General features: G+C 51.9%; 3 protein-coding genes across 4 annotated transcripts in view; 2 read left to right on the forward strand and 1 right to left on the reverse strand.

Annotated features, from left to right (window-relative positions):
- LOC310702297 (uncharacterized protein) overlaps window positions 1-21828 on the forward strand; it is a 636573-nt gene that overhangs the window by 330432 nt on the left and 284313 nt on the right. The window lies entirely within an intron of this gene.
- B3GALT4 (beta-1,3-galactosyltransferase 4) lies at window positions 878-4119 on the forward strand. The gene has a single exon (XM_083493733.1). It carries the CDS (start codon window positions 1678-1680, stop codon window positions 2803-2805), a length of 1128 nt encoding a protein of 375 aa, XP_083349859.1. The 5' UTR covers window positions 878-1677; the 3' UTR covers window positions 2806-4119.
- On the reverse strand, window positions 4110-21722 carry WDR46 (WD repeat domain 46). 2 transcript variants are annotated; one of them, XM_083493724.1, is made up of 16 exons: window positions 21607-21722; window positions 18385-18534; window positions 17088-17168; window positions 16867-16979; window positions 15601-15688; window positions 15442-15503; window positions 15228-15332; window positions 13559-13709; window positions 11209-11344; window positions 10881-10980; window positions 7770-7923; window positions 6538-6685; window positions 6095-6189; window positions 5786-5881; window positions 4579-4692; window positions 4110-4469 (listed from the first exon to the last, which is right to left on the reverse strand). In XM_083493724.1, the coding sequence occupies exons 1-16, from the start codon at window positions 21655-21657 to the stop codon at window positions 4356-4358; spliced, it is 1758 nt and encodes a 585-aa protein (XP_083349850.1). In that variant the 5' UTR covers window positions 21658-21722; the 3' UTR covers window positions 4110-4355. The 2 variants fall into 2 exon arrangements, with proteins under 2 accessions (XP_083349850.1, XP_083349851.1); XM_083493725.1 differs by having other exon boundaries at window positions 18385-18531; window positions 21607-21718.

Here is a 21828-nt window from a genome sequence, read left to right on the forward strand (position 1 = left end):
ACCATCCTCATTCATTTCCCCCCCTCCCCATCCCCCCCCAAAAGACCCCCCCCCCAGACTTCCCTCAGCTCCTCTCTCTGGTTTTTCAGCACCTATTATTCTCTGCATATTGTAAAAGTGCAAAGATCCTTAATTTATCTGTGTTTATATTACCAGTAAAAAGTTTGTGTGTGCTTATTCCAAACCTGCCAAGGAGTCCAGTTCATCTTGCTTAAGTACTTGGCAAAAGGTTCCCATTCTTCTCTCAAGTCACAGTTGTCCTTGTCACGGCGTTTGTGCGTCAATTTCCACAACACTATGTATGACTCCAAACCGGGGGGCTCCCGAGCCCCCAAAGGCTGGGCAGGAGGGCAGCTGCCGTGCTGGGCGCAGGGTCTCCTCGGAGGCGGGCGAGGGCGCAACCGGCCAAGGCAGAAATAAATGTAGGGGGAAGGAGGAGGGTGAAGGACAGAGGCAGGTGTGGTTGCCCCATTGCGGGCGAGGGAGGGGCGGAGGGAGCCGCTGCTCCTTTGCCTGTCACTCCCAGATGAGTAGGATTGTCTTCCCTGCACAGGATCTGACCAGCGAGTGACTGGGAAGGTCAATTCTGGCTCCCCGCGTCCTTGCATTGGGGACATCTGGGGCGGGAGCTGAACGCGCGGAGGGTTTGCCCAGTGCGCCTTCCTCTTGACACGTGTCTCCCTCTCGTCCCGAGTTCGGGCACATTCAAAGTCCACGACGCCTTTGGCAGAGGCTGCCCTCCAATCGGAGCGCCGGGCAGGCCAGCCAGGGCCGGATTCGCCTCGACAGAGGGCGGCGGCGGCTGCACCCCGAGGCAGCTGTCCTCCTTGCCGAGTAGGGAAAGGTGAGAGCGGGTGGGGATCGGGCCCACGGGGGGGGGGGGGGCTCCAAGCAGCAGGAGGAGGCGGCTGTGGGGGATTTTGAGTGGGGGGTGGAGGCAAAAAAACAACCACCGCGCAGCCTCCAGCATCCCATTCTGGCGCCCGGACGCCTGGGTCCCTTGCAGCCGCATTTGGGGGGGCAGCGGGGAGAGAAGTGGCTGGTGGAGCACAGCTGCAAGGCGGGAGCGGGGGAGGCAGGCGGAGAACCCCCCATATTTCTTTCCCCCCCCCTTTCATCTTCCCTGCAGAAGCGGCCTCGCCCTCCTCCATCTTCGCATCTCTCCATCCTTTCGGCCTGGCGCGCCCCTCCCTGGTCTTGCGGGGGGGGGTCTCTTTGTAGAGATTTGCTGCGGGGAGAGAGGGGGGGGGCTCAGGTTGCAAGATGGGGGGGCGGGACAGGGGGAGAGTCCAAGGTGGAATGGGTCAAAGGGATGACGCATCGGTCGCGGTTCGGACGAGGAAGACGCCTCAACCTGTTTCTCTCTCTGTGCGCGTCTTGCCGCCGCCCCCCCCCCCGCAACGCGGGCACCTGGAGGGCAGGGAGATCTTTTTGCATGCATGCGGGGGTGGGGGTTGGCGTGATGAGATTGCAAGATGGCAGGGGCCCAAATACTGAGCTTGCAAGCGAGGCGGGAGCGACAATGTGCAGAGACAGGCTTGCAGCGCGCGAGGGGAGGGGGACCCTTCTGCAATTCGTGTCCCTGCGGGGGTGGGCAGCATAAAGTGTGTTGGGGGGGGGCTGCGAGGTTGCAAGCCGAGAGCGGCCCAAATAAACCCGGGCGGGGAGGGTCGCAGGATGCAACTTCTCCCACCTCTCTCCTTCTTCTCTCTTGCAGCGTCTCCGCCCCCCAGCAGCATGGCGCTGCCCCCCTCGCCCCCACGCCGCCGCCGCCGCCGCCTCCTGCAGCTGCTGCTCTGTGGGGCCTCGGCCCTCTCGCTGGGGGTCCTCTTCCTGGCCGGCGGGGCGCACGAGGCGCTGCTGTCGCGCTCGCTGCCCTACCTGCTCCCCTCCAGCAGGGGGCGCCCTTTCTCCCCCTCCAGCTGCGCCCCCCTCCTGCCCTCAGCCGAGGCCTTCCTGCTGGCGCCCGCAGGCGACCCCTGCGCCCTCCGCACGCCCTTCCTGCTGGTCCTGGTGGCCAGTGCGCCAGACCACGCCGCCCGGCGCCAGGCCGTGCGGGACACCTGGGGCGGGGTGCTGTGGGCCGGCGGGCGCCCCGCCAGGACCCTCTTCGCCCTGGGGGTGCCCTCGGAGCCCTCCCAGCAGGCCGCCCTGGAGCGGGAGGCGGCGCGGCACGGAGACCTCCTCCAGGGGCGCTTCCTGGACACCTACGCCAACCTGACCCTCAAGACCCTGGCACTCCTCGGATGGGCTGCCACCTGCTGCCCAGGCGCCTCCTTCGTGGTCAAGGCCGACGACGACGTCTTCCTCAACCTGCCCGCCCTGGCGCGCCACCTGGGCGCCCTGCCCAGCCCCCCGCCGCCCTACCTGGGCCGCATCCACTGGTGGGTGCGCCCCAACCGCGACCCTCGGAGTCGGCACCACCTCCCGGTCCCGCTCTACGCGGGCGACACCTTCCCCCCCTACTGCAGTGGCACCGCCTACGTCCTCTCCGGGGAAGCCGTGCCAGCCCTGCTGGGGGCGGCACGCCACGTCCCCCTGGTGCCCCTGGAGGACGTCTTTGTGGGGCTGTGCGCCCGCCAGGCCGGCCTGGCCCCCCTGCACCTGCCCCACATGGCTGGCTCAGAGCACTTCCCGCCGGACGCCTGCTGCTACAGGGAGGTATTGTTCAGCGTCCATGGCGTGGCGCCGGCCGAGATGGTGGCTGTTTGGGAGGAGGTGGGCACCCACGAGGGGGCGTGCAGCGCCTGGCAGAGGGCCCTGGGGCTCGTCCGCTGCAAGGCCCTGGCGTGGCTGGCGGCGTGAGGACGACGAAGACTTCACCGGAGGAAATCTGCACCCTGGGACTCGGCCAGAGAAGCCTCAGAAACTTGGGGCACCGGGAGTGGCGCCAGCCAAGCTCATCTTGCTGAATTGGCAACTGGTTTTGCAGCGTCAGAGGTGGGAGCCCCCAGGGGTCATGTAGCCCCGCCCGACGTGGTGCGGCAACTGGTTCATTAAGCAACGCACAAAGTCAGCATCCGTTCTCCAAGGACACGCCCAGCCCTTCCTTCTGCTTGCAGGTGCGGCAGGCAAACAACTTCAGTTGTGGGGCAGAGACAGAACTGGACAATGGGGTGGGACCCCCAAGGGTCATCCAGCCAAGCCCCCTGCAGTGCAGGATTTCTGCCACTGGATTTTGGGACGCTTCCCTGGACGCTTTTCGGTTTCAAAAAACGGCCATGTTACTAGTCGTCACGGATTTGGAAGCGATATCCGAAACGCATGGGGTGGGGGGGGGCAGCCTGGGCTGTGGGTGTCACCTTCATGGTGGGGGTCAGGGTGGGGCTTGGATGTGGGAATGAAGGCACCTCTTGCACCGCCAGGTCACAATTCTTGGCCCCCCAGCCCCAGCCTTTGGTCTTCAGTGACCGGCAGCCTGTTTCTCTGGACTCTGTCAGAGGAGGGCCATTCCTTCTCAGCAGAGACGGTGGAGGCTGAGCAGAGCCACTTATTATTCACCCACTTGTCTTCGAAAGCCGGCCTTTGCTGCCTCTAGTGGGAGGGAGTTCCATAGGGGAAGTGCCTGCAGGATCAGGCCAATGGGGACCCATCCAGTCCAACATCGGAGAGAGGTGCATATTATGGGAAGCCCTAATAATAATAATATTATGAGCATCATCTCACCCAGCCCCCTGCCCCGGTGGGTGTGCAGTTGGGGTGAACAGCCTGCTGGCAGGGCCTGTGCCCCAACGTCCTTCCCAGCAAAGTGGACTCATCCGGTGGCATTCACCGCCTCCAACCGCAGAAGCACAGCATAGCCATTGCGGCCAATAACAGTAATAGTAATAAATAATTTTATTATTTGTACCCCTGGGTTGCTCCTCTTCCACGAATCGGGTTCCTTTCTGGGCTTTGAGGACGCTCTACTCGCAAGGAGACCCTTCCGCGCGTGGAACAAACTCTAGCCCAATGGTTGCCATTAATTTGATTTGAACTGATTTCATAATAAATTGATTTTAGAATGCCGTATTACTTTACTGTTGTTAGCCGCTCTGAGCCCGGCTTCGGCTGGGGAGGGCAGGATAGAAATAAAATGTTATTATTTATTATTATTTATTAAAGAGACCTTCCCAGGAAGTGTTTTATATTTTATTTTACACAAAAAAGAGCACAGGTCCTTCGCAGGCCATCGAGGAAGAACCAGAGGGGCTTTGGGGAGGATTTCGACCCCACCCATGCAGCCCCCATCTCTTCCTCGCAGAGGGAACGCCAGCAGGTCCTGCCGCTGGGCGGGGGGCCGAGAGGGTCCTTTCCACCCCATGGGGGGGGGGGCTGCTTCTTCTTTTCTAGCCAGACGGCCCCCTGCCCTGTTTCTACTTCTGGAAGCGGTCCAAGGCTGACCTCTGACCTTGGGGGGCTTTGGGGGCCTGCGGACATGGTCGCTGCTGTCCCTTTTGGCGCTGCGAGATGCTCTTCCGAATGGCCGCCTGTGCAGAAAGGGGAAGAAATGGGGGAGAGCCAGGGGTCACGGGCGAAGGAGGCAGAGGGGATTCTGGGAAAGGGAACCAGAGGGGATTCTGGGAGAAATCCACTTACGCGCTGCTCCTCTGCAGCCACCTTCTTCCGGCGCCGGAGTCTCCCCACGGCCGAGTCGCGGCCTTTCGTCCGCTTCCGGGGACAGAACTTGACCTTGGCTTGGGGGTCGTAGCCCTGGAGAAAGTCGGAAATACAGTGGTACCTCGGTTCTCAAACTTTATTCTGTCCCGGAAGTCCGTTCCAAAACCATTCCAAAACCAAAGGTTTCCAAAACCAAGGCCCGCTTTCCCGTAGAAAGGAATGCAAAACGGATTAATCTGTCCCAGACTTTTAAAAACAACCCCAAAAACAGCAATTCAACATGAATTTTATCTAATGAGGCCAATGATCCAAAAAATGAAAGCAAGATAACAATGTACTGCAGCCACACAATCGATCAATCGATTAATCAGTAGCTGAACTGGGTTCCACAAAGTCACAAAAATGAGCTGCAAAAACGCAAAATAAATAGCAAAAACAGACAGACCTCAACGTAAGACTCAAATCGGAGCACGTTCTAACTTCCAAAAAAAGTTCACAAACTGGAACACTTACTGGAACACTCACGGGGTCACAGTGTTTGAGTACCAAGGCGTTTGGAAAACAAGGTACCGCTGTATCCGTTATTAAACGGAGATGTTCGGTAACCGAGATACCGCTTCGCTGTAAAATGCGCCTACCGTAGACTCCGGTGTGTAAGACAACGTTCTAACCCCGGAAAAGAGGTTAAGAAGTCGGGGGTCGTCTTATACGCGGGTATGGCTGCAGTGGGCAGCGGCCTCCGCTCCGTGCCGGGAGGAAGCTGCCCGGAGAAGATGTCCAGCAATGCTAAACCGGCTTCGCTGGGCGGCTTCTTCCCGGCGCGGAGCCCGCCACCCACTGCTGCCGAAGCGTATAAGACGACCCTGCCAATTTGGGGGGTTCGTCTTATACGCCCAGTCACCTAATACGCCGGAATCTACGGTATTTAAACATAAAAATAGGTTTAGTATTTTACCCCACTAGTATCCCGTTTTGCGGCTGGTTACATCGTATTTTATGATTTACGCGTGTAGTTTCATAACAAACACACACACACATATGTGTATAATTTTCTGAAAAGGGGTCTCAAAGCCACCACATTTTTGGCCAGCCTCCCCCCCCCCATTACCAGCATGTCCTCCCCCCATCAGGTTCCCCCAGGACAGACCACCCCACCCAAAATCCCCCCTCGCCCCGGAAGACCCACCAGTCTTTCGACCCGCTCCTTCTGCCGCTGCTCCAGGGAGACCCTGTCCACGGTGCCCAGCTGGCCAGGATCCAGCGAGATCAGCTCGTGCGGGATCTGTTGGAGGGAGCGAGTGAGAGAGAGTGAGAAGAAGTGAGGGCCCTTCTCTGCTTCACCTGCAGAACTCCCTGCCCCAGGGGGCGGAGCTAGCAGCTGCAAAACGGCCGGGGAAACGGAGCCTCAAATTTCGGAGGCAGTCTATGTGAGTCGCGGCAGGAAGAGAAGACAGCCGGCCTCTGCGAGGACAGGGCCCCGATCCTCCTGGGGTACCTTCTCCAAGAGAGCCTTGACCTCCCACTCCTGGCGCTGCTTCCGGCTGCGGAAAGGGTTGCTCTCCAGGGCATCAAAATTGGGCTCCCCGGCTCCTGCAGCGTGAGAAAAGAGGGGGTGAGCCAGGAGGAAAAGCCATTGGGGGAAGACTCAATACCCCCGCTAAGGCAGCGGGGCAGACCCAGCCCATCTGCTCCACCCTTCCCCTTGGGCTAATCACGATACACTGCAAGGGGGTTGGGCTGGATGACCCTCGCGGTCCCCCATTAGGATATAGTTCCATTCCACCTTAAAAGGGAACAGGCTGTGCAAAGATTTATTCACTCTGCTGATAGAGCGTGCACGAGTCTCTAAACCTATCTGAGGCTCGTGTCACTGTGGCCTGCCTGATGCCCCCGTCTCCCCGGCAGTATCCCAACACCCCCATCCCCCCACCCCCTTACCTGGCACCAGGAGGCTGGCAAAGCCTTCTCCGTGGCCCACGCCCAGCACGTCCTCAAAGGGGCAGAAGCGCAGGGCGTGAGCTGGGCGCGGAAGGGAGTGGCACAGGTAAGGCTTCGTGGGCGGGCAGGAGACAATGTCCTTGTACACCTGGGAAGGGAGAGAAAAACAGATTTCGGGGGGCTGTGGACTCCCGGGCTCTGTGGGGATGGAGTGGCGCCCCTGCAAAGAACGGCGGCAGCTTTCCAGTCAGGGCGAGAGGTGATGTGATAGAAGCTTGTACAATTGCACCAGGCAAGGAGAAAAGCAGAGAGATCAATTCCCCCCATATTCTGGCACAGCACTCGAACTCGTGCCCGTCCCAGGAAGCTGAATGTTGGGAGATTCGGGACAGGTTAAGAGCAAGTTCTCTACGCAGTGAAACTGTGGAACTCCTTCCCACTAGAGGCAGAGAGAGAGAAACACCAACTCGGATGGTTTTGATTGGACAGATCCGTGCAGAAGCCTGTTGATGGCTGCTGACCAGGGTAGTCCTGATCTCGAGTTCGAATCCTGATTTGGGGGCATCTGGCTGGCCACTGTGGGCCTGATCCAGCAGGCTGTGACTTTTGAGATTCTGGCTTTACCTCCATCCGATCCAAAAAAAGCCCTTTCTCAAAGCGTTTGCAAAAGTGCAGAACTCAGCTGAATGACAGCACGAGAAGGGGACACCGGAGGGTCATCCACCCCACCCCGCTCAGGGCAGGATCCTGCAACTTGCTCCAACCCTGATGATTGCTTAGGATATCTTGATGATGATTTAAACTTGTATGCCGCCCTATACCTGTGAGTCTCAGGGCAGTTACAACATAAAATCACAAAATACACCACAAAAACCCACAATGCCCCCCCCTTAAAAAACATAATGACTTCTGCACACTACTGCCTCGCCAAGCGGATTCTGGTTGTGCATAGAACACAAAAATAAATTGGGCCCATCTTGTCTGCACAGGAGTCAAATACCCCCAGGGACAGAGGACATAGGAAGAGCCTGCCAGGTTATGCTCCAAAACGACAAGCTGTCTCCGCCTTGCCTGAATTAGAACCCGGTGCCGGATGTGGGGCAGGGGCCTGACATTAAACAGGGAAAGTGAAAAAATTCAATTAAACCCCTCAGGCTTTAGGATTTGAGGGAGATGGAGCCGCAAAGCCCACTCAGGAAATTTGGGGAGTCCCCCCGCCTGCCCCCAGTTACCTGGATGATCTCCTGGCATGCGGCCCCCAGGAGCCCCCGCTGGCTGAAATCTAGCTGCCCAGCGCCGGTGGGCAGCAGGAGGGAGTGGAGGCGGCGGTAGGTGCGCAGGTCGTAGATGTGCAGCTTCCGGTCCAGCCCCGAGGTGGCCATGTAGCTGCGGGGAGAGGAAGCAGAGAGTTGTGGGTCAGGGAGGGAACCCCAGGGGTCATCTAGTGAAACCCCCCTAAAATACAGGGGTTGGTAGAGCTGTCGTTCTCACAGGCGCTACGTGTCACCTGTTCGGCACTGGAAAGAAGATTAATTAAAAGAGGTGTGGGAAAAGGAGACAACAGAACAACTACTGTATTTTTCGCTCTATAGGACACACCCGAGCATAGGACGCACCTAGTTTTTAGAGGAGGAAAACAAGTAAAAAATATTCTGAATCAAATCATTGCAGCTGCCTTGCCCCGTGGAACCAGCGCAAAAGGAGTAAATGCCGGGAATTACCGGCACAATAAGTTGGGGGAGGGGCGGAAGGGGCAGTCCCCATCCTGCCGGCACATTGTAAATCTAGCAGAGTAAGAGCTGCTTACACTCGTGCAAGCCTGTATGTGACAACGGCGGCAAGAATCTTAATAGCACAAGGATGGAAGAATGTAGAAACCCCGACTAGAGAACTATGGCAAGAGAAACTGATGGACTCTGCGGAATTGGCGAAGCTGGCACACAAATTACGTGATAAGGACAATTGTGACTTTAAAGAAGAATGGGAACCTTTTACAAAGTACTTAAAGAAACAACAAAATGAACTGGACTCCTTGGCAGGTTTTGAATAAACATACACAAATTTGTTATTTCTAACATATACAGTGGTACCTCGCAAGACGAAAGAGTTTTCCGTTTTTTGAGTCGTTCCGCAAGACGAATTTCCCTATGGGCTTGCTTCGCAAGACGAAACGTCTTGCGAGTTTGTTTCCTTTTTCTTAAAGCCGCTAAGCCGCTAATAGCCGTGCTTCGCAAGACGAAAAAACCGCAAGACGAAGAGACTCGCGGAACAGATTAATTTTGTCTTGCGAGGCACCACTGTAGTTAGATAAATTAAGGATCTTTACTATTTTATAACATGCAGAGAATAGCATGTGCTGAAAAACCAGAGAGAGGAGCTGAGGGAAGTCTGGGAGGGGGGGAATGAGGATGTTGTGTTTTTGATAAATTGTTATGTTGAAATTCCTAATAAAAAATATTCCCCACCCCCCCAAAAAAAACCTGGGGGAAAATGCGGAAGAAACATACGTAGAAAACCTCTATAAGAATTAAAGGAAATTATTAGCAAAGGGAGATAACAGAAATTGCTGGGTTAAAGCTGACCAAAAGTCCAGAGGTAGCGTTATTATCAATTTACGAGGGGGTGGAAGGTTCGCAGGCAAGGAAGGACTTGCTCGTAAAATTATTGACAGCTGCACGAATTATTATAGCCAGGAAGTGGAAGGGGCAAGCGGAATATAAAATGGAAGAATGGCATAAAGAGTTGTGGGATATAGCTAATAATGATAGATTAACATGTGCCATTAAGGTAAGACGGGGAATATGCAGGAGGAATGGTTTTGAGGAGGAGATACAGAAAGTGTTTGCAGAATTTGTACTGTTAAAACAGAAAAGGGGTCAAACCATCGCACGAGGTCCTGGGGTGTGCCCCCCCTTTTAAAATCTTGTAGGGAGCAAACGACTCCCTCAAACAGCCCCACTGGGTACCCATTTCTTCCGGATGCTACAATGACTTAGGGCCAGGCTGTCTGAAAAACCGCATTCCCTCTTATAAGGCTGCCCAGGTTTTGAGATCTTGGGGGGGGGGGGCTTTTCTTGGTCCCACCACCCTCCCAGGAAGACTTGAGCAGGACAGGGCCTTCTTGGTGGTGGCTCCTCCCAAGCAACTTTGGAACTCCCTGCCTGGGGACCCCAGACTGGCTCCTGCCTTGTTGTTCTTCTGCTGGCAGCTGAAGGCTGTTTTATTCCCACACTTAAGGGGAATAAAGGGGTCAAACCATCGCAAGAGGTGGTGCTGAAATTCTGGGAGGTTGGATAGTTACAACGGAATGGTCTCCGGGGTGGGGTGCACATTTTTATTCTTCGTTATTTGTGACTTAAAAAAGGGGTGGGGAATAGAAATAAATCCTTTCGGCGTGCCACCACTGACACTTGGGAACTCCCTGCCTCTTGAATCCGGCCCCCGCAAGCAGCGTTCTCGCACAGCACAGCCTGCCTCAACTTTGCCGTGTGTTTCGGCCCGTTTTCGATTTCTCCTTCGGCGGCCGACGATTTTTTTGCTATCGTGATTTCTTGCGTTTGCACACACCTCCTGTCGTTTACTATTTGCTGTCAGCGTTGAATTTGCACTCGCAGGGCAGTTCGCAAAACACAGCAATGCCGAACGAGGCAGAAACGAGCCAAAGCCGTTATGCCAAGACCGCCCTCGTGGCCTGGCTGATGTGGTCCAAAGGAAAGCAGAGTTGGCAGAAGACGACCACCCAACCGCCTTAGGGATCCCACTCTGGAATTGTGTGGGGTTTTCTCCCCAGCCTTTCCTTCTCCCAAAGAGGTCCCACAACGCAGTGGAGGTTTAAGATCAGAGTTGTCCTAGAAGGAACATTTCACCATATGTGGTGGCAATGTAAGAAAGTAAAAAACTTCTGGGAAATCATATATAATGAGATGAAAAAGATGTTGAAATATACATTTTTTAAAAAGCCAGAAGCATTTTTTACTTGGTATTACAGGTGAGGATATTAATAGGCAAGATGTTAAATTGCTTTTATATGCAACAACTTTAAAAGGCCCTTGTCACCCCATCCTTGGGGTTCAAAATTCCTCTTTGAACCTGTTGCGCAATCAACTTTGGTTTTGGAGCTATTTTGCTTTTGGAGCTATTTGCTCCGGTTGGTGGCTGGACTCCTTCCTTTATTCCGCAGAGACTGAGCAGCCTCGCACCTAGATTCTTCCGTCACACAGGATTGTGGCCGCCGTCACACGCCGTTGGTTTCTGGCAGCCAAGGGGAGACGGAAGCTGCAGAAACCGCCCCAGGCGGAAAGCAGGACTCGCATTTTGCAAAGTAAAATAATCATTTCACTCACGTGCCAGAGCCGTCGACCGCCAACGCCCTCACGGACCCCCGGTGGCACAGCATCCGAACGAGGGGCTCCTTGACGTTGGGGCTCCAGAGGGTCACCGTGCCTATATTTTTTTTGGGGGGGGGGAGAAAAGATCAAACTGGGAAGGGAGGGCTACTCCTGCCTGCCGTCGGCTTCCTCCCTTTCCGTCCGTGGCTAAACACCAGCTACAACCAGCCCCCCCCCACCTCCCTCCTGCCCCACAAGTCCTGCTTACAGGATCCCAGAACCGTCAGCTTGGAAGGGACCCCCAGAGGCCATGGGGCCCAACCCGCTGCAGTGGGAGTCTCACCGTTGCTGTGTCCCAGGTGGATGATGGCGTTGGAGGGGTTCTGCGCCATGACCCCCAGCCGGCCCCCCTTGGTGCAGATGGTGGCCACCTCCGTCCCCACAGAGATATCCAGGTACTGCAGGAAGCCCGTCTCGCTCTGGGAGGGGGGGCACACAAAAACAGAGGAGAGAGCTTTGTAAGAAACAGACCCTCGCATCCAAGGGGCGGGGGTCTCTTTTTTGTGGGCAAAGGCACCCACCCACCCAGGAGAGACCAGGTGCTAGATCAAGTTGGGTGGGGGGCCAGTTCTTATTTAGGAGAGGGTCCTGACCTCCCCCCCAAGACTGGCCAGCCCGACCCACAGCCGCAACCAAACCCACAAAAGGAGGGTTAGGCGGAACAATCCTCGCCTTGGAGACAGCTTTGCTAACTCTGCAAAACTGCCTGTCCGGCCACCGTGGAGGCCCTCTCAGCTGCCTCTCCGCACTGCGGGAGAAGATTTATTCTTGGCCCGGGGAAAATCATGGTGCCGGGGCATCTAGATTGCTTGCAGCTGGATAAGTTGCGAGTGCAAGATGGCTGGGTGATTCCACCTGGCCCAAATCTCCATGCTAACTGCTGAATCTGCCACTGGCATCCGGCTGGGATGGGATTGTCCCGGCTAACAGAAGAGGAGCCAGGCCAGCAACGCCTCTCTGCCGCATGAAATCTCTGCTGGTTGCTGCTGGGCTGTGCGTGGAGCTAAGTTTGAACCTGCAACCAGGATCTGGACGTTGCTGCGCGAGCCAGGGGTCAAGTCTCTATCTAAAGGAGTAGCCCTGTCAGGGCTCTAGCAGGAGATTGTGTAAATACCTGTAACTGTGTGTGCTCAAACCTGTCACTAAAATTAATACTACTACTACTACTACTACTAATAATAATAATAGTAGTAGTAGTATTTATGCTCCGCTCATCTGGGAGACCCAGCCACTCTTGGCAGCTCCCAACAGAATATTAAAAGCACAATAAAACATCAAACAGGGAGGGGACCGCCAGAAGGCCCTCGGAGCTGGACCTCAGCCACTGACTGAAGTCCGCCGCCTGTTTCTCTCTCAAGGTGTTCCCACACCTTGCTAAAGACGCTTGCCACATATTTAATCCCTGGGTGGTGACTCCCGCAAGCTGAGAATGGATTACTTGCAGGCCTGGGTTTTGCCCAGACATGTATATCTGAGATTCATTTATACGAAACACAGGAGGAATTAAGAGCACCACCTATGTATTAGATGAGTTGATAGACAGCTGTCCTTGTCAGCTCTTCCAATGATATTTGTGGGAAGCTGCGCAGTGGCCGGGGCAAGCCAGTCAGATGGGCAGGGTACAAATATAATAACAATCAGAATACTACTACTACTACTGTTTTTCCTTTTCCCCATTTTATTTGTGTTTTCCGTTGGTCAATTAAACTACAGTGGAACCTCGGAAGCTGAATGCCTTTGAACTCGAAACTTTCGGCTCCTGAGTGATTGAAACCGCCCTGTGGAACGCCCTCCCATTAGATGTCAAAGTAATAAACAAATATATGACATTTAAAGGTAATCTGAAGGCAGCCCTGTTTAGGGAGGTTTTAAATAACTGGTGATTTAATGCATTTTTAATCTTTTGTTGGAAGCCGCCCAGAGTGGCTGCGGAAACCCAGCCAGGTGGGCGGGGTATAAATTACATGTTGCTGTTGCTGCTGCTGTTAACCCGAAAGTGATTGTTCCAGTTTTTTTTAGTTTTTCTAAATGTATTTTTATTAAAGATTTTCTTGATTTACAAAGGTATGGTGCAATGTCTCTCTCGTATTTTTTTCCACACAACACTTTTTTTTAACAAATTGGTTTCATTTGTTGAGACATTAGGAAGAATAGGGGGAAGATTTTCCAGTTTTTGAACCATTTTCAGAAGCCGAACGGCCGGTGTGGCTTCTGTGGCTTCCAATTGGCTCCTGCAGCCAATCAGCCAATTCTGGAAGTCCATTTGACTTGACTTTGCAAGTCAAATGGACTTCCAGAACCGATTCTGTTCGACTTCCAAGGTACGACTGTTCTCTCAAAAGGAGGGAAAGGGGAATCCACAGGTTGTAAGACACTGTACAGATCCATAGAATAACAGCTTTGAACAGGGAGAAGGGAGACCCAAGGATCATCTAGCCCAACCCGCCCCCCCCAAGGCAGGAATCGCAGGGAAAGCGTCCCTGGCAGATGGTCCCCACCCCTAAGCTCTGCTGAACAGCTTCTACTGCTGAACTGTTCTTGCACGCAGGGGTCCAGAGAGATGGGATTGTTGGGGTTCAGGAGAGAAGGATAACCGCCCCCCCAATCGGGCAGCCCCAGTGGGCCTTCCTCACCGCTGTGGCCAAGAGGAAGTGGTAGGGCAGGAACTGCATCCGCTGGACCCCGTGGAAGCGCTTGAGGCAGTTGAGCTCCACTCCCTGGTTGTCGTAGACGTAGAGCCACTTCCGCTGGGCCACGGCAAACATGGTCTCCGTGTGGAGCCACCTGGGGAGAAAGGCGGCGTCAGGGGGGAGAACAGAAGGGCTGAGTCAGGAGGGGCACCCTGGGGTCATCTAGCCCAACCCCCAGCAACGGAGGCGTCGCAGCTCAGAAGCGGAAAGAACCAGGGGCAGGTGCAAAGGCAGCCCGGTTACGGGCAGGAGCTATGAGCCAGTGAGAAGCGGTAAGGATGCCCCGAATTAAGTTGTGAACCGCCCTGCAATCTTTGGATGGAGGGCAGAAGGCAAATGTAATGAACCACAATACAGTGGTACCTCTGGTTGCGAACGGGATCCATTCCGGAGGCCCGCTCACAACCCGAAAAGAACACAACACACGTCAGTGCATGTGCGGGCCGCGATTCGCAGCTTCTGCGCATGCCCGTGACGTCATTCTGCACATGCGGCGAAACCCGGAAGTAACCCTTTCTGGTACTTCCAGGTCGCTGCGGGACGCAACCTGAAAATGCACAACCTGAAGCAAACATAACATGAGGTACAACTGTAATAATGATAATAATAAAGAAATTTCATGCGAGGGGCAGCTTCCCTAAGCAGACTATACATTCACAGTCATACCTTGGAAGTAGAACAGAATCCGTTCCAGAAGTCCGTCCGACTTGCAAAACGTTCGGAAACCAAAGGGCGGTTTCTGATTGGCTGCAGGAAGCTCCTGCAGCCAATCGGAAGCCGCATCGGACGTCTGGGTTCCTAAAGAACATTCAAAAACCAGAACACTCCCTTCCGGGTTTCAATCGTTCGGGAGCCGATTTGTTTGGGAGTCAGGGCGTTCGAGTTCCAAGGTACGACTCTCTTGAAATTTCATCTCTGAGCTGGGGGGAGGCAGCGACAACCTCACCAGGAAGATGGGAAACCCATGCCCTGCACCTGCCATGTAGAGACAGGAGTGCCAGGAATACCTGGCAAGGCTGTCGCTGGTACTTGCCAACAGCAGAACGTTTGAACCGTGGAGGAAGTGGCTTGGGAGGCGAGACGAGAGGAATGGGGTGGGAGGACAGAAAAGGAACTGCTCTGAGATCTACGGATAAAGGGCGGTATACAAATCTAATTAATTGATAAAGATAAAGGTAAAGGGACCCCTGACCATTAGGTCCAGTCGTGGCCGACTCTGGGGTTGCAGCGCTCATCTCGCTTTACTGGCCGAGGGAGCTGGTGTACAACTTCCGGGTCATGTGGCCAGCATGACTAAACCACTTCTGGCGAACCAGAGCAGCGCATGGAAACGCCGTTTACCTTCCTGCCGGAGCGGTACCTATTTATCTACTTGCACTTTGACGTGCTTTCAAACTGCTAAGTTGGCAGGAGCAGGGACTGAGCAACGGGAGCTCACCCCGTCGCGGGGATTCAAACCACTGACCTTCTGATCGGCAAGCCCTAGGCTCTGTGATTTAATCCACAGCGCCACCTGCATCCCAACTGATTAATTGATAACAGATGTGCAATTTCTGCTTGCCTCCCCCCAAAAAAACTCAACACGGCACCCCCACGCGTTTTTGCAACTCACGCCACGTCTGCGACGGACTCCATGACGTTGATCTCGCACTTCAAGGCCTTTGTGTGCCAGTCGAGGGCCGCCACGTGGCCCCTTCGGCCCCCCAGGAGGAGATGCCTGCAAAGGAGGAAGAGGAGGATTCAAGGAAGAGGAGGATACAAGGAGGGAGAGCCCACCAGCTCCCGAGGGAGACCGTTCCACCGCCAAACACCTCTTGCTCACTCACCTGCCGTTGCGCGTGTAGTCCACCCGGTACGGGCCAAACTGGTTCAGCCGCAGATCAAAATGCTGGTGAGAGGAAAGCAGGCCAGGGTCAGGCCCTGGGAGGGGGTCCCCACATTGCCCTCCTTCCTCAAGACCCCCGCATTGTCCCCTCCCCGTCTACCTTTGCGCTGGCAGCCAGGTCTACGGCCTCCGCAATGTCGGCCTGGGCGATGGTGCAGGTGTCTTCCCCCTCATCTCCTTCCAGGAACCTGGTGGGGCAGAGGGAGAAAGTGAGGCAGAATTGCACCCCGGAGGCAACAGCCTACTATGGTCAGAAGCAGTGATGACGCCGGACCCCTCAGGAAATGGAAGTTAATTGGGCAATGGATATTGAAACGCGTGCATGGGAGAGACCATGGAAGAAGGATTTAAAACTTGCGGCAAGTTATAAACTAAAAGTGAACTATATTCAAAGTGTTGGTACTGACCTTTAAAGCCCTAAACGGCCTCAGTCCTGTAGACCTGAAGGAGCGTCTCCACCCCCATCATTCAGCCTGGACACCGGGGTCCATCTCCCGAGGGCCTTCTGGCAGTTCCCTTACTGCGAGAAGCCAAGTTACAGGGAACCAGGCAGAGGGCCTTCTCAGTAGTGGCACCCGCTCTGTGGAACGCCCTCCCACCAGATGTCAAGGAAATAAACAACTATCCGACTTTCAGAAGACATCTGAAGGCAGCCCTGTTTAGGGAAGTTTTTTGTTTTATTGTGTTTTTAATATCCTGTTGGAAGCCGCTGAGAGTGGCTGGGGAAACCCAGCCAGATGGGCGCTGTATACATGAATTATTATTATTATTATTATTATTATTATTGAGTGGCAGATGAAACTGATGGAATGTGTAGAAATGACTAGTTTAACTGGAAGGCTAAGAGATCAGGAAGAAAAACCTTTTTTAAAAAAAGGAACGGGGGGAAATTGTGGAATATTTGGAATATTACTGTAAGCAACTTAAAACATTAGCAGGATTGGAATTAATTGAGCAGTTTATGTATACTTAGAAGGGGAAATTAGGAAAGAGAAAAAAATAAGGATTAATTAGAATAAGCAGCAATAAAGGAAAATAAAATGAACCATGGAAGGGGGGTGGGAAGGGAAGTCGGATATGTTTTAAATATGTTTTAAATTCTATAATTTTTATAAATGTTGTAAAACTGAAACGATAAAGGAAATGTTGTTTTTTAAGTAAATTTTTTTAAAGTAAATGAAGATTTCTTGGCACCATTTGCCTGCATTGAACCAAGCACAGCCGTCAACGTTTTCCTTTTTTTAAGGGAAATTCCCTTATTCCGAATAGGATTCCTCGCAAGAAGAGGGAAAAGTTGACAGCTACGGAACCAGGATCCCAGCACCGCCCAACAGCCTCTTAAATGCAGGTGCAGAAACTACATTACCCAGCATCCTCCAGGAGAAGCATCTCCATCCGGGCCGCCTGCCTGGCTGCCGCCTGGGCTTTCTCCTCCTGCCTGGCCAGCTGGCGCTTAAGGCGCTTGTTGGACACCGTCCCCTGGGGGACATGGGAAAAAGGGGGGTCAAAGATGATGGTGGCCCGCAGCTCCCCCCACACGCCTAGGGAGAACGTCTCCGCCCCCCCAGGAAGGCCAAAGCGCCTCACCAGTTGGCCCCTGGCTCCTCGCTGGAACTTGCGCACTCGCTCACGGCTGACGGAGGCCGGGCCAGGAAAAGGGTCCACCTTCTGAAAGAAATCACAGAATCGCAGCATCAGAAGGGGCCCCCCAGGGGCCATCTAGTCCAACCCTCTGCAAGGCAGGGATTGCAGCGAACGCCAAAGAGCGAACCAGGCGGACGTGGAATTGGGGGCAGGTTGTATCCCTCCCCAAAAAAGATTCAGCCCCTTCTCCAGACTTCCTGAATTTGAAGGGACCCACCAGAGGCCATCTAGGCCCCCCTACTGCAATGCAGACCTACTTCCCTTCGTACCCCTGATATTCTCATATTATCATACTGTTGAAAATGATATATGAAAATGATATATTGTTGAAAATGATATGTTAAAAAACTAAGAAAAGTATATTATTTTTTAAACATATCATTTTCAACAATAATTAAACATACTTTTATATCTTATACAGTTGTTGTTTTTTATTTCCATCAATCACATCGGAAAAGTTTCCATTTAGAGATCACACTAGACAAGAGTTTCAAAAGGCATGGGGGGGGGGGGGAACGCAGAGAATACTTCACAAAACAGTGCCCTAAAATACATACCTGGACTAATGTCTGCAGGAGACTTTGTGGATATTTAAATTACAATGTGAAAAATCTAAATAATTATTCATAAAGGAAACCGCTTATAAGAAGTAAATAAGGAGGCCAGATACAGGATAAAGGAAGTCCTTTGTTTGGTTGTTTGTACTGTTGTATGTTATGCTTATTGTATTTCTGTACTGGGGGGGGGTTATGTTATGTTGTAAATAAAATTCCCAATAAAAATTAAAAAAGTAACTGAAAATTTTCCAATCTGTTCACTTAATTTACATTTCTTACTTTCACTATTGTATTTAAATCTCACAAGCAATATCTCTATTCTTTCTCTGCTTCGTAATATTTCGTATATTACACCTGTGAAATTAGCTCAAATGTATAAGACAAATAATAAATGTTGGAAATGTAAAGAAAAAGGAGGAACATACCCCTGATATTCTATATATGTGTGTGTGTTAACATATCGTTTTCAACAGTAATTAAGCATACTTTTATATTTTGTCCATTTTTTTTTTACTTCCATCAATCACGAATGAAAATTTTCCAATCTATTCACTTAATTTAAACTAATATCTCTATTCTTTCTCTACTTTGCAATGTTTCATATATTACACCTGTGAAATTAGCGAAAAAGGAAGAAGACAAATAATAAATGTTGGAAATGCAGAGAGAAAGGAGGACCGTACCCCTGATATGGTCTTCTTCCTGCCAGGACCCATCAGCTTCCGTGGGGAGGCCTCATCCTGCCGCGGCTTCTTGGCACCCTGAGCGCCACTCTGTTCTGGGTCGGCTTGGGGGGCTTCGCCCTCCCAGTATCTCCTGACGACCTTCTTCTTTGGGGCGGCGGAGAGAAAGAGGGATTATCTGGGGTCAGACAATCAAGGAAACTAGCAAAAGGCCAAGTAAAACCGACAACATTGCAAAGGAATCCTAAATGCATTGAAAGCACACCCCAGTTGGAAAAATACATGTTAACAAAGCTGTATTCGGCGGATGAAAGTACATGGTGTTTGACATGATTGAGAATCGTGGACTCAGCGACGGAGAATTATAAAGCGTCAAGATCGAGAGGTGGAAAATATGGAAACGTCGAGGAGAGTCAGGACTGAGATGTGGAAATATGCTTCAGAGATCCAGACCGTGGGGAACTCCAAATATTAATACCGTATTTTTCGCTCTATAACACGCACCAGACCATAACACGCACATAGGTTTTAGAGGAGGAAAACAAGGAAAAAAATATTCTAAATGAAACAGCGGATGTATGATTTTTGTGGTTCATGCTGTGGCCACAGACATGTGATCTGACAGTGAGTTAGGAGTAGCCCAATGCAAAAATCCTGAGGATCCATGTTTTGTAACCACGAAGGAGGAAAGGAAGGGGAACCATGGATCCTCTGCTCACGACTGCAGCAGATCCCCCCGCGCCACCCGCAGGCATTCGCTCCATAACACGCACAGACATTTCCTCTTACTTTCTAGGAGGAAAAAAAGTGAGTGTTGTGGTGCAAAAAATACGGTAATTATAATTTGAACTATAATTTGGATTTTTTTATTTTAGTTTTTTTATTTTATTTGGAGTATTATGATTGGATATATTAATTGGAAGCTTTTTATTGGAAAATCAATAAAAAAAGATTAAAATTAAAGCACATGCTCACCCCCCCACCAGACCCCTGGGAACTCTAGTTTTAGGGTGCTGGGAACTGCAGAATTGTTGTTCATGCATTAAATCTGCATACTGCCCTTCACCCGAAGACGGCGGGGCTGCTCAGAGCATAGAAAAACGAGACAAAAGGCGCAAAATGCACATATGAAGGACATGAAGAAAGCAAAACAATAAACACACACACACACACCCGCTTCCAAAACACACACACACATTTAAAAGGACATAGGACAAACTGGCTAGAGAGGATAAACTACGTGTCCCAGAATCCGTTTTGTGAGGCGGAGGAGAGGATGGGCTCCAAATGGATGCCTTCTTTGGGGGGGGGGGGACAGCCAAAATCAATGGATGGCGGGCGATTTGAAGAGGGCCTGGAGCAGAGACAAGCACCCAGGTCCCAGTCCTGGAGACACAGAAGGGCCAGAAGGGGCTCCCCAAAGGCCATCCATCCCACCTCTTTTTAAAAAAATATTAATTTTTCTTTTTCTTTCATTACATACATCTCAATTTCTTAACATTCACTACATATTCCTCCCTCCCTCCCCTCCAGGGCTTCCTCCAACTTCCGCTTCAGGTTTGTTTCTCTTTTCACCCACTTTGGTAACTCCTAACAGATAAAGCTATTAACAACATAACATCAAGCCTAAAAACATAAAAATAAAAGGAAATACACCGTAATATTTCACTATCTTCTAAACGTTTTCTAATGCTAATAATGTGAATGTTTGTTTAAATCCTGCCATCAAGTCTATTGACTTTCTCTGTTTCTGCAAATATGATATAAATGGTCCCCATTCTTTTTCAAAGTCACTCTTGTCTTTTCCCCTTAATCTATCTGTCATTTCTGCCCTTCTCTTGACTCTCCATTTAGATGGGATTTCTTTAAAGATGTCAACTTTCTCTCTCTCCACCACTTTCTGTCCCCTCAACTTAGCTAAAGCACCGAATGATCCCAGAACTGGAAGGGAACCCCAAAGGCCATCCAGTCGACCCCCCTCTGCAGCCCTTCTTCCATGTAGGCTTCAGAGATCTCAGGGACGTGGAGGTACATCCTGTCTAATTTTCTGTTTCCCTTTCTGCATCTGTTTTTGGTTGAGCAAAGAAATGACTGAGCTTGGAGATGGAGCGGATTCCACGACTGAGCCAAATTAAATCCATCCCTGGAAAGAGCCAGGCTTTTTAAATCTCCGGTTCCCATAAATAAGTTAGGTAATATCAGCCAAAAAAGGCAGTAACTCCCTTCCCTTCTTCCTCTTTCACAAACATTCATTTGCATTGTTCAGTCATTTCAGGCTCATATCTATTCCTGAGGCTATTATAATAATTAATTAATAATACTGCCATGGGTTGTAGGTGGTAGGTGGTGAATTGGAAAGGAAGAAGAATGGAGACAGTAAGAAAATCCTCACAATGGAGAAACCATATAAATATTCAGAGTGTGGAGAGAACTTTAGTCAGAGCTCCCAGTCCACTTCCCATCAAGGAAAGCTCTTCCTTCAGAAGGAGAGCCTCACTTCACATGAAAGAACTAACGGGGGAAGAAATTAGTGCTTGAAATGTGGGGAAAGCTTCCTTCGCAGCTCCACCCACAATTCCCATGAGTCAAAATAAAAAAATTCCTTCCAGTAGCACCTTAAAGAGCAACTAAGTTAGTTCTTGGTATGAGCTTTCGTGTGCATGCACACTTCTTCAGATACCTGAGATATCTGATACCTGATATCTCAGATACCTGAGATATCTGAAGAAGTGTGCATGCACATGAAAGCTCATACCAAGAACTAACTTAGTTGCTCTTTAAGGTGCTACTGGAAGGAATTTTTTTTATTTTGACTATGGCAGACCAACACGGCTACCTATCTGTAAAAATTCCCATGAGATACTTCATACAGGGGAGTGTTTGGAAAAAGCTCATGCAGGTCAGAAACCAGATCAGTGCTTGGAATGTGGAAAGAGCTTCATTCAGGTGGTGAATCCAATTTTCCATGAAATGTTTCCTGCAAGGGACTGTTTAGAATGTGGAAAAAGCTTCACCTAGGAAACCAGTCACAATTTCCATTAAATAAAACACAGCAGGGATAATTTTAGAAAATGGTATAAGGCAAATGGTATAACTGGTATTAGGAAACTTCATGAGGAATGAAGGGGAGAGAGTAAGGCAGGAATCCAGGCTCCCAGAATGGCCAGGGCCCCCCAAGGGGCATCTGTCCCACCCCCTGGGGGAATCCCGCTCCCCCCTCACCTTCCCGGGGTCTCCGGCCTCCTCCCGCCCGGCGGCCCTTCCTTCCTCCATGGCTGCCGCTCTCCTCTCTCCCCCAAACCCGCGTGGAAAGCCCGGCTGCCGGCTCCAGACGCCCACTTCCGGGCGCTTCCTCCCCCTCGACCAATCGCCGCGCACAGAGCGCCCAGCTCCCCGCCAATCGCCGCGCGAGGGGGGCCGTCCCGGAAGTGAAGCCCCGCGGAG

Source organism: Podarcis liolepis (assembly GCF_965112155.1).
Source record: "Podarcis liolepis genome assembly, chromosome: 2".
Lineage (NCBI taxonomy): Eukaryota > Metazoa > Chordata > Lepidosauria > Squamata > Lacertidae > Podarcis > Podarcis liolepis.